General features: G+C 39.2%; 1 protein-coding gene across 1 annotated transcript in view; it reads right to left on the reverse strand.

Moving 5' to 3' along the window:
• Positions 1-6,427: 6,427 nt before the first annotated feature.
• The window catches only part of NRIP1 (nuclear receptor interacting protein 1), a 49,155-nt gene continuing 40,581 nt past the window's right edge, over positions 6,428-15,001 (reverse strand). The window contains exon 3 of the mRNA XM_044749824.2: positions 6,428-13,696. Coding sequence (XP_044605759.2) covers positions 9,884-13,351 — 3,468 coding nt within the window. The 5' untranslated portion in view covers positions 13,352-13,696 and the 3' untranslated portion in view covers positions 6,428-9,883. The remainder of the gene's footprint in view (positions 13,697-15,001) is intronic.

Genomic DNA, 15,001 nt, shown 5'->3' on the forward strand with positions numbered 1-15,001 from the left:
AGAAAATGTTCTCGAAAACAATGAAGATCTTGGTGGTAAGCAATTGAGAGTGGGCTGGTAAATCCATGAGAAAAATAAGCTAAATGATAGGCTGGCTAGTTTACTAGAGAGAATTAGGAAAAGACCGCTAAGAAGAGCCCTCCTGGCAACAGAACAAATCTCAGACTGGCCTCAAAAACTGCTCTTGCAAAGGGGCCCAAATGTAATTGGATCGGAAAATGGAGCTATTCATGCCCCAGGGCATTGTCAAAAACAACAGAGCAATCAGCAGGCAATTAGTGGAGCCTAACAGCTGGGTGTGACACCAAGAGGCAGACAGCTTACCAGAGAGACCAGAGAAAGAGGCAGTCAGAAAGGGCCCTGCTAAAATCAATGTCACCGAGGGTGACTGTTGAAAGAAACTAAAGAAGATCTAAATATACGAGAAGACACCCTATGTTCATGGATTGGAAGATTTAATCTTGTTAAGATGGAAACTGTCCCCAAATTGATCTACAAATTCAACACAATCCCTATGAAAATACCAGCTATCATTTTTGCAGAAATTATCAGTCTTATCCTAAAATTCATATGCAAATTTAAGAAATCGACGATAGCCAAAACAAACTTGAAAAAGAAGAACAAGTTTGGAAGACTCACATTTTCTGATTTCAAAAATGGCTATGAAGCTACAGTAATCAACATGGTGTGATACTGGCATAGGATAATCATATAAATCAATGGAAGAGGATTGAGAGTCCAGAAAGAAACTTCCTCGTTCACAGTCAATTGATTGTATACCCTCATGCTGCATGCATGGGAATATCCAAACCAAATTTAGATTGGTCGTCCCTCCTGTTTTTGAGGAGTGGTTCTGACAACAAATTCATAGCACAATTATTCATAATAGCTAAAAGTGAAAACAACCTAAATGTCCAAATTTATCCTAAATGGACAAATAAAATACGGCATATACATATGATGGGAAATTATTCAGCAATAAAAGAGAAGAAAGTGCTGGTACAAGCCACAACACAGATGAACCTTGAAAACATTAAGCTCAGCGAATGAAGCCATTCTCAAAAGATCACATATTGTATGATTCCATTTACATGAAATGCCCAGAACATGTAATCTACAGAGACAGAAACTGTATTATCTGTATCTCAGTTACATCGAATTAGCTTTATCTAGTGACTCCATGAATATACTAAAAGTCATTGAATTGTATGCTTTAAATGGGTGAATTGTACAGTATGTGAATTATATCTCCATAAATCTATTACATTAAAAAGAAAGACAGACAAAGAATGAGAGACAGAGAGGAAGGAGAAAAGGAAGGAAGGGAGGAAGCAAGCAAGCAAGAAGCAATCTGATAAGTAGGATGATGTGAGTGTGCTCTGGCCTGAATGTTCCTGCTTCGGAAAGAGTTTACGTGGTGGGGCCGGCCCGGTGGCACAGTGGTTGAGTTCACACGTTCTGTTTTGGTGGCCAGGGCGTTCTCTGGTTCAGATCCCTAGTGTGGACCTACGCACTGCTTGTCAGGCCATGCTGTGGCAGGTGTCCCACATATAAAGTAGAGGAAGATGGGCATGGATGTTAGCTCAGGGCCAGTCGTCCTCAGCAAAAAGAGGAGGATTGGTGGCAGATGTTAGCTCAGGGCTAATCTTCGTCAAAATAAATAAATGAAATAAATTTTAAAAGTTCTCATCACAAGGAAAAAAAATTTAAAAAAAGGGTTTACTTGGTGATAATCAAAAGCAGCCTTGAAGTCCCACTCACCTAGTGGCATCAACATCATTATTTGAGAAAGTTGCCCTTTAACTATTCAAAGACCATTGGCTTCTGGGAACCTTTCTCACATTGCCATCAGTTATGATTTGGAGCAAAAGAGAGTTCTGGAGTACAACTTAGCATCATCACCTCACCCTTAATACTGTTTTGCTAATTGTTAAGGCCAGTCGGGTAAATAAGCATGATGTTTTTCTTTCTTACTTTTCTTCTTTTTTTCTTTTTGAAGTTTAGCCCTGAGCTAACACCCACTACCAATCCTCCTCTTTTTGCTGAGGAAGATTGGCCCTGAGCTAACATCCATGCCCATCTTCCTCTACTTTATACCTGCAACGCCTACCACAGCATGGTGTGCCAAGAGGTGCCATGTCTGCACCCAGGATCTGAACTGGTGAACCCCAGGCCACCGAGAAGCAGAACGTGCAAACTTAACCGCTGTGCCACCAGGCCAGCCCCAACAAGCATGATGTTTTAATAATGTGTTTGTTAGGTTGCTGTTTGGTTTAGTTTGAGGGGAAATATTACGTTGATAAGGCCTCTTACCACGCTGTATGCCACGGTTTCAGATTCCAGTTCTGCAAGTCTACAGCCTGACCTGAGGATGAAGAGATGCTGGAAAAAAAATCTGATTTTAAATGTCCAGGCTCACAACAAACTCCTTATCTCTGATGAGAGTATAAGAGTATGATTATCTTCTATTAATATAGTTAAGATCAGAAGCCTTCCTGATTTGCTTAAGCTAGAAAGGAGCTCAGAGGAAGAAAACAGCTTAGGGAGGGTCCCCTCTACTTTAGCAAAACTGGGGACACTGTTTCAAACTTCTCTGTTCTCCCTCTAAATACACCTAGCTGTCTCCATGGTCCCTCTAATTACATAAACATCCACTTGAAAATGTCCCCTTTGTTTGAGAAAGACAGCCTTGAAGCCAGAAGCTTGTGTCTGTTTCTTCCCCATGGCCTTATATTGGACAGAAATCATGAGTCATGTTTCTCAGTCCTACCTGTCTATGGAAAGGGGACCATTCCATCCCCACTGCTAACCCATCCCCTCATCCTGAATATGCTTTTATTTGGATTTTCCACTGCTGCTGCACGTTAAATAAGAACAAGTTCAACCAAGATGATACTTCCTCTCTTGGGTGTTTGGGATAGGAAATGTGGTTTTTCTGGATGAAAAAACGCAACAGTTAAAACACATGTTCATGACATTAATTTTATGGTATCAGAGTAAAAGGAAATTGCATCTCTCAGCCCACTCCACACATATGAAAGAGACGAGCTTCTGCTGTCACATCAGTTTGACACTTTTATTAAGCATCTACTGAATCACCGAACACATGTATTACTTCTCTAATACTCTTAAAACCTAGTAGTTAGATCTTATAGAGAAGTCGCCACTGTCAAAGCCCTCTAATGAATGAACACTAGTGCTAGTGAACCAGACCCTATGTGGCGCTGGTTCCTTGTATTTCCACACCCACAGGGACCCAGATTTCCCTGAGGATCTGAAATAGCCTAATGCTACGTGCAGCTCCTACCCTGGTGAGGGTCTTATCTTCAAGCAGTTGGTTGTACCACACTCACCAAGACAGCGTGTTCTGCCTGGGTTTGGTTCTGGATAGTTCAGGAGAATGTAGCCCTCTGGAACATAAACATATTTATGATTGGCTCAGGAGAGGCCACGAATTCTCGTCTCGGCACAGTGGTGTGTGGAAGGGTTGATAGTGTCGCTGCTGAAGGCTCCCTGCTATTCATGGAAAGATATGGTGCAACAGGTAACTAGACCTTTATTGGCAAAAACCCCAAGTTCCCATTCTCCTTTCAAGAACCAGCTCCTGTTATCAGGAATTTCCGGGCTGATAGCACTTCTTCAGGAGATTAGAGAGGGCAGAAGGGAAAATGCCTGGTTTGGCCCACATAGGTCATGAGCCCTAGAGCTAGAGGTAGCTGGGGAGATTAGGCATTGCTTCAGGTAAATGGATGTGTCTACCTTAGGAATTACTTTGTCTCCCAGTCCACAGAGGGGAAGGCCGCCTTCCATTTTTTGTGTGAAGAGATCTCCTTTCATTCATGCTTTAATTGGGCATACATTTCTTGAGTAACTGCTATGTATCAGGATTTGGACTCTGTACTGAATATAAGGAGATTAAGACACACTTCTTGTCTTTAAAAGGAATACAAGTTATGTCCTTAACCACTCTGAGTGCAATAAGGGAGGGCTACACAAAGCCTTATGGCATGGTGGAGGGCTGAACCCCACACTCTGCCTGGAGGAATCACTGGGCGAGGGCTTCTTTGAGGAGGTAATATTTGGTATGTTGTAAAGAGAAACAAAAGTTTACAAGGCTGAGAATGGGGATTTTTGGTGAAGAATGTTACATGACTGAAGGCACTGATGCCAGGAAGGCAGATGTGCTCAGGAAACGTGGATTCATACTGTGAAGGTCTGAACACTGGCATGACGGGTGATGATGGGCAGGCAGAAAGGTGTTAGATGGTGGGACAATGAGTTGAAAATGTGAAAAGGCAGACAAGGCAGAAGTCAAAGGGCACACTACAAGATGTAGCAAGGCTAGCTGGCACCCCCTACGAGGTGCTAAAAGTCTTGTGAGGATTTGCAGCTTGCTTATGGAAACATCGGCTGCAATGGCTGCTAGAGGCAACCCTTCCAGTCTTCGGAGAAGACTGAAGTTTTCTAATTATGAGAAAATCATCTCACCGTTCTATCCTTAAATTATTTCATAAAATTTGCTAAGGGAATATATAATCGCAGACAACGGACTTGCACTGTGGCTCTCCTCTACAGGCCTGTTGGTGTAGCTTTCAAAAACCAGAGGCTGTGACACGCATACGATGGTAGGCTGTTTCCTTTTCCAGATGTGACCTCTGAGATGAAGGCTTATCAGCAAAAATGAGTGAAATGGGTAGTCCAAAAGGATCGTACACTTTTCTCAAAGTTTAGAGCATCTACCCATGAAGCTTGGTAAAAGCAAAGACTGGAAAATAGAAGTTTGTCTAGGTCTTTGTGTCAAGAAGAAAGGCTCTAAAAAGACTGTTTGGATTGGCTTGAAAATCCTCTTCTTCTGACTGACTGTTAAGTATACTATCTTAAAATTCAGGTTATTGCTGGAAAGCTTTGTATATTTACTTTTAGACACTCAAAAGAGGGCATCTTAAGTGCAGCAGCACTTCTCCAGGACTGGAATTTATGGGATTTGAATTTTATTTCTGATTATTATGCTAACAACTGAAGAGTCCATTCATTCTGATTTTTCAGAGCTGGGGTCTTTAACTTAGCTATGAAGATGGAATCTTTAAAATATTGTAAATATTATTGTACCAATCATTTAGAGAAATGGAGCAGTAAATTAATGCTAAATGATACCAAGATAGATTCCTCCACCAGTGCTTACAAGGTGCTAGTGCTGGATACTACTTCCCTAAGTTTTATGGAATAAACGAAAAACGGCAAGTTTAATAGTGAACAGTTACAACCTATTTTCTGTAACCAAACAGGTCACAGTTGAGTGATACCAGTGGTAGGGGGAAAGAAATCAAAATTATTTGTTAAGGAGATTTCCACATTAAGATGCTTAAAATAGAACTTTGCATAGCATGAATGATCATAATCTGATCTGATTATTAAAGATTCTCCATGTTAAAGTCATTGGCACTATCTTGCAGTCAAGAATTACTGACTGCTGGTTCTCTTCTTAAAACTCTCTCTTAGACAATTTATAACTCAATGCACTTGTTATGCTTTTCCACCATATGAATCAATAAACAAAACAAAACATGGTTCTGCATCTCTGACTCTGATGACAGCGTCTGCACATACAGCAAGGTGTAACTTTTCAACACTTTGATAACGTAGAACAGCTGGATTTATTTCTATTACTTCGATATTTTCTAGACAATGTTTTTAAACCTGTTAGGAGAAAAGCTGCAAAATTTTCACTGTTGGATTATAATACGCTTATTTTAGTGTCAGAAAATACAAACTTATCTTTGGGAAAATGCCTTCCTCCTTTATCATTAATAATATAATTTTGTAAAAATAAAAAAATTCCCAGGCCATCAGTTCACAAGGATACGTCTGTTTTTCCTTTTTCTAAATAAACTGGTCTCTATTACTTATTACATATGTATATTGCTTATCATTCTCAACTACTCATTACCTATACACATTCAGTACATATTTACATATATGTTTGTGTGTACACACACATTCACTTTTGGAAAATGACTGAAGGTCTTTTTTATTTAAAATAAACTTAAGCCCCGATGCAACTTGGATAAAAAGCTAATAAAATCTTATCTTAAAACAAGTAGATATCAAATCAACTTTATTTTTTTTAACAACGTACCATCTCTTTTCCACGGTAAAAATCTACAGTGATCATTGAGTTACACACCAAATAGGAGACTCAAGCTAGGGAAGATAGGCCACAGGCTGTCTTTTTGAGCTGTGTTTCAACTGCCCTGTCTCTAAATGCACTAACTCGCTGGTCACCTTCTTCTTTTCCTTTATTTTTCTGAGAAGGGCAAAGCATCCTTGAAAACTTATTGCTATTTTCATGACCAGAGACTTATGTTTATGGAAAACCTAAAAACCAGAGAAAGCCCACAAAATAACAGTCATTTCAAACCACAGACAATGCATTTTTCTCTCATTTATTCAAATTCACTGCAGGAAGTAAACACTAAAAGATTAAAAAACAAAACAAAAATTCACACTGCAGTATGTACAGTTTCATGACATCACATGAAGAAATTAAATTTCTAATAAAAATGACAAATTATATTACTGAGCAGATAGCATCAAAATTGGTTGTGTAAACCCCAGAATTCATACCATGAATGGTAATGTGCCTATATTCCAGGATACTGGAATACTCCTGGTATAAGATTACATTTCCAATGGGATTAAAAAATTCATGAAAGTAGTTGTGTGAACTCTTTATGCTGAAGAGAGGTTGACTTGATTTTAAAAAGTTTTAAGACCCTTGGATTCAAAGCACATTCTTTCACAAAGCTTAAACCACAGGTCATGTCCAGAAATGGAATACTGCCATGTTGGGATGCACATCGGATCTGACTTGTTAAGACATTTTGCCAAATGCACAGATGCACAGGGTCCCCCATGCACTTTTCATGCAGCAGGTAATCACAACTTAAATAAAAGGTTTATTCTATACATTTGTCCAGACTTGCAACTGTATACATACATGCACAATTTTTTAAACCTGTCTGATTATATTTACACTTATACATGGAATATACAGAAACCAAAGAGATTAAAAGGCTTTTCTGTTGCATTAGAACAATACAAAATATGTATTTTTCATTAAGGAAATCACTATTTACATCACCTTTAAAAACTGATTTTAACATCTTCATGTAACAAGTCAATATATATATATATATACATATTATATATATATATATAAAATATATACTCTCACCAGTTTACTCTTCTGTAAGATGCAGCAGAGAATAAACAGGTAATGCTACCTTACCGATGTCAATGAGAGCTGTAGTACCCTTTCACAAATGACTTCATTAGGAAGAAATTGTCTAGATATCTAAAATAGTCCTTGAAAATGTGTGTATGTGTGTCCTTGTATCTACATATGCATAAACAAAGTGAATTTATGGATGGATGCCCTTTCTCACTGCTCTTCTTTCAAATCATACTAAACTCAAATTGGGGACATTCTCTAGTTAATCAGAACAGCATTCTTTGTGGTCATGTTTATTTATGCATTACATATCCTTATTCCTTTAACTGCTAACAACAACAAAAACAACCAACCAAGCAAAGAATCAAACAAAAAAACAGCAACACTGGCCTTTGATATTCTTTTCCCTGACCTAAATTTCCCTTCCTTGTCAAGCCTGTTTTCCCCTAATCAAAGGGGAACATCAACATTTTTTCTAGCATACCTCTAAGTCTCCAGACTTTTCACAATGGCAGGAAAAAAATGACTTATTTCAAAGCTTATTTGTATTGTGTAGACAATAAGATTGTCTCTGAGTAAAGACGGGATGGAGAAGAATATATCCGCCGGCCAGTGGAATTTTCATCTCAGAATAAGCATATGCCTTCATCTCTCCATGATGTAGCGTAATGTTCACTCCTGACTGTTATTTTATAATATATCCAGTAACTATTTACAAATCATTTTGAGAAAAAAATAATCATTTAGGGTTTCAGATCATATTAGGAAATAACACTCATTTTTAATATAAAAATCTTAGAAATAACTTCAAGTAGAACTTCAAATAGATTTCCTTCTAATTAACAGTTGATTATATAACAGTTTTTTGACAGGTCAGTTGCTAACCTGGTTCGCAATTAAAAACAAAAATATTATCTGGTGAATGAATTGTGGATTATAAAAACTGAACTTAAAAACATGGACTTCTTTCAAGACTGAAACCCCACGTGACTCAATAGTACATTAAGTTCTTCCAAGACCATATCAGTGTTTACTTTTAACCACTCTTTTAAAATAATAGATCCGATGGAGTGACTGTGTACAACTCTGTCATGCATATGTGCCCTTTGTACTTTCCTCTTTAGTCAATCTGAGTTTAGTGCCTTTCTTGGGTTTGAAAGAAATGTTTTCATCATTGTCAGCACTGTTCTTAGGGCAATGATTTTAATAGAAGGTGAGGACATATTCAAGAGGAGTTTCCAAACCATCCCGGAATCACCTGAGTTTGGTAAGTGGCCCTGTTATTCCATCCCTAAGGCTAATTAAGGAGATGTTACTCATTAGAACACATAAATAATCACAGATTTTCCTGAGATGTTGAGCCAGATATGAAAGTTGTTCCCTCCACCCAATTTTTTTGTCATAAAAAGTATTCTGAACCCGATTTCCAAAGACATAACGGTAATATATGAACTACAATACTGCAAATTTTGAGTTGATGTCTGACTGGATTGGGGAAAATAAAGCATCAAATAGTTTTTTTTATAGTCCTGCGTTCTGAGAAAAGTCATAAGCAATGGTTCTCAAACTTCAGTGTGCAGAAGAAACACCTAGGGAGTGTTAAGATGCAGATGAAAGATTCCCAGGTCCACTTAGCAGAGATTCTTGTTCTGTAGATCTGAGATGCTGCCTAGGAATCTGCATTCTAAAACAAGTGCTCCAGATGGTTCTAATGCAGGTGGTCTGAGTCCAGCTTTAAGAAACCCTGGTCATAAGACTCACAGGTACCACAGAAATGGTGAGAAGTAACTTTTACAAGAGATGGTGAAAATTGTCCAAAGAAAAGCCATTTTGCTTTCGTTAAAAACAACTTCTTAAATATTCAACTATTCAGGAAACCACCTGAAGATAAATGTTAACTTTCCTAATTCTGTAAAAGGAGGAATATTGATTTAGTAAAGTAGTTAAAATACAAAAATGGAAATCTGCCTTTTTTTAAGGCTCTATCAAACTTCCATCAATTGTAAGCAATTTTTACTAAGTAGTACAAGGTTTAAAGAAATAGATATTGAAAAGGACTTGGGTGGGGCAGACACATTGGGAACCACAAAACCCCTTCCAAGAGTTAAAAATAAATATGTGTTTTAGCAAAAGTGAAAAATGTAAGCAGAATTTTTCTAATTTATTTTTGAATTCGATAATGAGAAGTGCATCAACGCTAGGGTTTTTATTCAGTAATTATCCTTTAAAGAGTTATTTAACAATTTGGACTTTTAAAAAAATGTGTTATGTAGCCTGACTTCTGAAAAGCAAAATAAAGTACCCTAATAAAGGCAGCAAAATGCATTAATCCACCGTGGATGGAGGTTTACCTTTTAATTGATGCCTATTATTTGCGATTATAAAAGAATTTCAGTCGGAGGTTGCTCACAGTTGTCTGGTGCATACAGAAGTGTTAAACCACCAATTGCTAGTTCAGTAGTTTCCTCATGACATCTAACGCAAAGCAAAAAGTAGTATGCATATTTAAACGTCACCAGTAACCAATACTTTGCAAAATGAAAAAAGTTTCAATTATACCATGCTTTTCTCAAATCATGCTCTTATTTATACAGATCTCAAGTTCATACTAATTAGTTTTAAAAAGATCCAAAGCTGGATAGCAGGTACGTTTTATTCTGATTCTTTTTTTATTGTTAGCACGCTTCCCAGGAGTCCATAACCTTCTCCATTGGCGCTGTGTGGGCGAGAGGCATTATTCCCCATATGGCTATTATATGGGCTCCTTAAATTAAAGAAAGAAGCTTTAGTTTCTGCAGCAGGAAGTAACTCTTCTTTGATTGTAACCTGTGAGACACTGTCAGCAGACGAAGGCTCCCTCCACATGTCCCTGCTCTGTGTTTCTCGACTGGTAACAGAATTGCCTCCTTTCTGGAGCATGTAATACAGTATTGGGTTCGTTTTGGTCAGTCTTGGAGAGTCTTTTTCATACTCATTCTTATCCCCATCTGTGATAACCCACTTAATGGGTCCCTTCTCACTGGGCATGGAACACCCATTCAAGAGCCCAGATTCCGGTCTAGACCCCGCACAGCCCAAGTACTCAGGGAAAGGAGGACTCAGGGCAGTTTTCACTACTCCTGGGTATGGAAATGTCCTGTTATCCACGCAAGCGTTGGGCTGAGCGGAACCGTACATGAGTCCGTTTAAAGAAGAAATGCTGAATTCAGGTTTGCTACTGGGCACGTTATTTTTGTGTCCTTTCTTTTTACTGTCGACGACAGAGTTACTTCCATGCTGGGACAAATCTCTCACACAGTTTTCTGAGAGAAGTAGTTGCTTCAGAACATTGAAGCTTTTGCTCTCTCTGGCCCAACTCCTGTGTTCACTTTCGCTGGCCGAACCATGACTGGCAGGATATTTAAATTCAATATCATTTCTGCTAAATTTCAGCTCCTGCTGGTTAAGCAAGGACCCATACAGTACGTCCGGAGCACTGTGACTGTTTGTGGCATCGACTAGGTTATTTTTCATCTTTTTAAATGGATTTTCTAACGGCTCAGTATAAAGCTTCCTTTTCTTAGGGACCATGCAAAGATTCTTTGATTCTACAAGTGTCAGCTGACTATTTCTGGGACTGTTGTCCAGATCGTCCGCCAGGTAACTCTCTTGATTTTGTCTCAGCAATCGACTTAACAGACCATTCTTCGAGAAAGAAAAATCCTGAGGTGAAATGGGCTCCGATTTAAAGTCCTCAGACGCTGGTAAGGCAGCCGCGCTTCTCTGCACGGGAGGAGCCATCCCTAAGAACGGGGCACCCTTAGCATCGTGGCTCAAGTGCACATTTGTATTATGTATATGTAAGTCATCGCAAGGCTCAGATTTTATTTTTACCATCAGTATTTGTTCATTTAAAGCTCTATCTGTATGTTCCTGAGTACTTTCATCTCTTAAAAGGTTTTTCTCTTTCTTTTCACTCTTCCCTTTGTTGGGGTTTCCCAGGAGCAACTGGAGGACAGTGCGCCTTTCAAGCAGATTTTCTATTTCAGAACCGGAAAGTCCTGGTTCGGGGCATGTTGCTTGACTACTGAATGCTTTATTTTCTTCAACTGCATTTGTTTTATTGGAGAGCAGGGGGCTATTTAACCTATCAATCATACCTACAGGTTTATCTGTGTTCACACCGAGCAGCTGTTTACTGGGTCTCTGCTCTTCCCCTGACACGGAAGACTGCATTCCACATTGTGCTAAATTTTGTAACAGTTTACTGGCACTGAAAGTTGCAGGGTTTTGGGCACCTTCATTCTGGGCTGGTTTCTCTCCTTGCGACTCTTTGCTTTTTGTAAGGTCCATCAAGTGGTTGGAGGCGGTATTCGCTGGCTTTTCAGGCTGAGAGCTGCAGGCATATGGCGGGGAATTCCATTTGATGACCAGAGAGTGTTGGGAAAGATTGATGGGAGACTCTGCTTTGGTGGATGCCAGTAACGGCGGAGTGCTGACTGGAGTAGTCCTATTTGTACTGGGGCTCTCTATCACAGAAGTCCTTGTGTAATTCTGTGTACTGAACTTTGTCACATCACTGTGCACTTCCTGAGGGCTGTTGTTTCTCTCTGTATTTTCTTCATTCTTATGGCCGAGGAGCAACTGAAGAAGTGTTACCTTCTGGTGTGAGTTTAGCTTAGACTTCTTTGAGGTATCTGGATCTTCTTTGCTATCTACATCGCGGGCTTTTGGATCCCAAGTGTTCAGCAAGGACTGAGTTAAGTTATCCAGAGAAACAGGCTGGTCGGGTTCTGGTTTTTCGGTGCGGTGTTTGCAAGACAAGTCTATGGGAACACAGTTGGAATAAGAGCTTTCATCCCCACTGCTATCATCTGTAAAACTAGGATTGTTATCTGAGTATTCATCGACAGTTGTCGGTGTACTACTATCCTCAAAAATGCTTCCTCTCTCACTATGATTGTGTCCGTTCATGGGCTTAGGTATGGTCTGGCTTTTAAGAAGATGTAAGAGCAAACTATTATTAGCAACTTGTTTTATATTGTTTCTTTCCAGTGAGTTCTTACAGCCTGCATTTTTGGGGGAAGAAGGAACGATACCCATTGCATTTTGAAATGTACTTCGGCTAGCCATTAGTTTGCTTGAGGATGTTCTTGCCTGACCATTAAGATGGCTTGACATTCCTTTTGAGAGCTGGAAACTCCCAACATCCTTCTGGCCATTTTCTTGTAATCTGGCCATAGCAGCAAGTCTTTCACTCGCCGCTTGATTCGCATTTTGTGTTTTTAAAGCATGTTCCCGTGAATACTGCTGTAAATGGGCTTCGCTTGAAAGGAGCAATGCTAATTGGCTACAAGCAACACTAGGTTTGGGTGAAGTGGCAGGACTAGCCCTTTTTTCCACCATGCTTGCAACAGCCTGTAATCTTGCGGCACATGACAAGGGTTCACTCATGACCTTTGTTCCGCTTTGTCCAACATGATGCGGTGACTCTACAAACCTCTCTCTGATGAGGTTTTTGGTGACGTCAGGAAGATCGGTATCAGGCTTTTGATCTTTAGCTTTACTTTTCTTCAACAAAGTTTTTAAGTGACTCGATGCAACACCATAGCACCTTAAATCTTTCTCCACTTTTAAAGAATCATGACTGAGGGCATATCCTTGCTCCTTGAGGCTCTGCCTAATTTGTTGTGACAGAGCCACAGTCTGCAGCCTAGAGCTGAATGACTGAAGCAAAGAGGCCAGTAATGTGCTATCCTGTTTGCCTTTAGGCACATTGTCAACCATGCCTGCTAGCAAAGCTTCCTTCTTCACATTTATATTTACGATGGGATCAGACAGCCTCTTCCGCTTCGCCGCATTCCAGTCCTCGGAAGACTGCAATAGTCTGGCCTTTTTGAGATGCAGCATGCCAGATCCCTGATACGTCTGTGTATTGAGAACTGGCCCATTACTTTGACAGGTGGGAAATGCCTTACTAGAAACGTTAAAGTTCTGATCTTCCTCATTACGCCCAGCAGACTTTTTGTCGACGGCAGTACCTGATCCCTCTGCTGCCTGATGCATTAGTAATCCTTCTAGGTAAGTTAAAACAACAGAATCCTGGTGCACATCAGAGCCAAGCTCTTCTCCATGAGTCATGTTCAATAGAAGTGTTCACAAGGGCTTGGTTTCTAGTCACTTTAAAGAATGGTTTTCTGTGGGTGATGGAGACGTAACTTTAACAAGCGAGCGGCAGTTTATCACCTTCCATAGTAATTAGAGATGGACTGTCACATTCTGTCCAGGAATTCTGCTGGCAATGACAAGAAAAAGGTAGGCAAACTCTAGAGCAGTCTGACCACAGAGCTGACCAACTCCTAAGCGAGAAGCAGCAGCAGAATTCTGTAACACAGAGGTCTGCAGCAGCAAGCAGACAGAATCCTTAGTGAATATACTGCTTCTCCTTCTTCATCTTTTGCTGCCCATTAAATGCAAACATCAGTTCTAAAAAAAAAATAAAAATAAAACATAGTTAATGAGATGCAGAACTAGGATTATGCTATGACACCTATAAGCAAAAGAATATAATACTTGTTAGTTTTTAGGTGTATATACACATATATACGCATTATAGTCACTTCTTTAGCAATTTATTTTATTGCCATCCCTACTAAACGAGAAATCTCTACTGGAAATACTATGGATTAATCCATATTCTTAAAATGACCAAATCAATTAGAGAAAACAGCTTAATGTTATATAACTATCTTGCAAAGCCCACTAAGGTTTTGAATTTTCATAAGCACTTTTCTGCAAAGTAATGTGAATGCTAACTCTCCTATCTGGCACTCGAGCTCTATATGAGAGCTAGAACGAGCTTCCTTACATTACTGGGAGCTTAGGAAGGAACAAAAGCAGAACTTGAGAAAGAGGAAAAGAGATGCACATGACATGGACTCATCTGATGAGTCTGATGTGGGGTTGGGGCCCACAGAACAGATTCACTTTGGACATCCGCCTCCAAACATCAGATGTTACGTAAGTAATTGGTAGAATTTCTGTTTTCAAAGAAACGGAAGCACTTAAAAAACATAACATGATTTTGTAGGCCCGTGCAAAGTGTGACAGTCTTAGTTATGTTCATAAACATTTAAATATGATCACAAGCTTATTCACCCATAACTTTTACCACGACAGTAAAAAACAGAAGAGAGTGATTCTTTAGATGCTCACTCAGGTCCATCAAAGATTTAATGCATGTGTTTTTAAAGTAAGGCTTTAAAACATACATAGCTTTGTGCTCTATGTAGACATTTTAATGTGAGGACCACTCCTAGCAGATGCAGAAGACAGGTTACAGGTGAACCTGTAACCCTAAGTTTCTAGGGTGTTCCTAATATAAAATGTTCTTCTCCCTACCCATGCTATTTCTTTTTGTGTGACTTTGTTATAAGTATAAATTAAGACCCTATATGTGATTTGAAAAAATTTTTCAAAAGATTTTAAAATGAAAATAATTTACAAAAATGTGTTCAGGCCCTTGTACCAATTTTTAGTTTAGAAAACGTGGTTACTATAATACATATAAACATAACTATATGTATACACTAAACCATCACATCATCCTGTAGAAAAGGGGCAAGAGACAAATTTAGAATAGATTCGAAGGGAAGATGAATAACTGTTTCCAGAAAATTCTAAGTCAAGGTGGTTACTTTTCATTAATTTCTTTGCAAAGAAATTCTATAAACAGCACCAATTACATGAAGCAATGAGAGGAAAAAGAGCTCCTCATAGAAACCTGTTTCT

Source organism: Equus asinus, chromosome 18 (genome assembly GCF_041296235.1).
Source record: "Equus asinus isolate D_3611 breed Donkey chromosome 18, EquAss-T2T_v2, whole genome shotgun sequence".
NCBI lineage: Eukaryota > Metazoa > Chordata > Mammalia > Perissodactyla > Equidae > Equus > Equus asinus.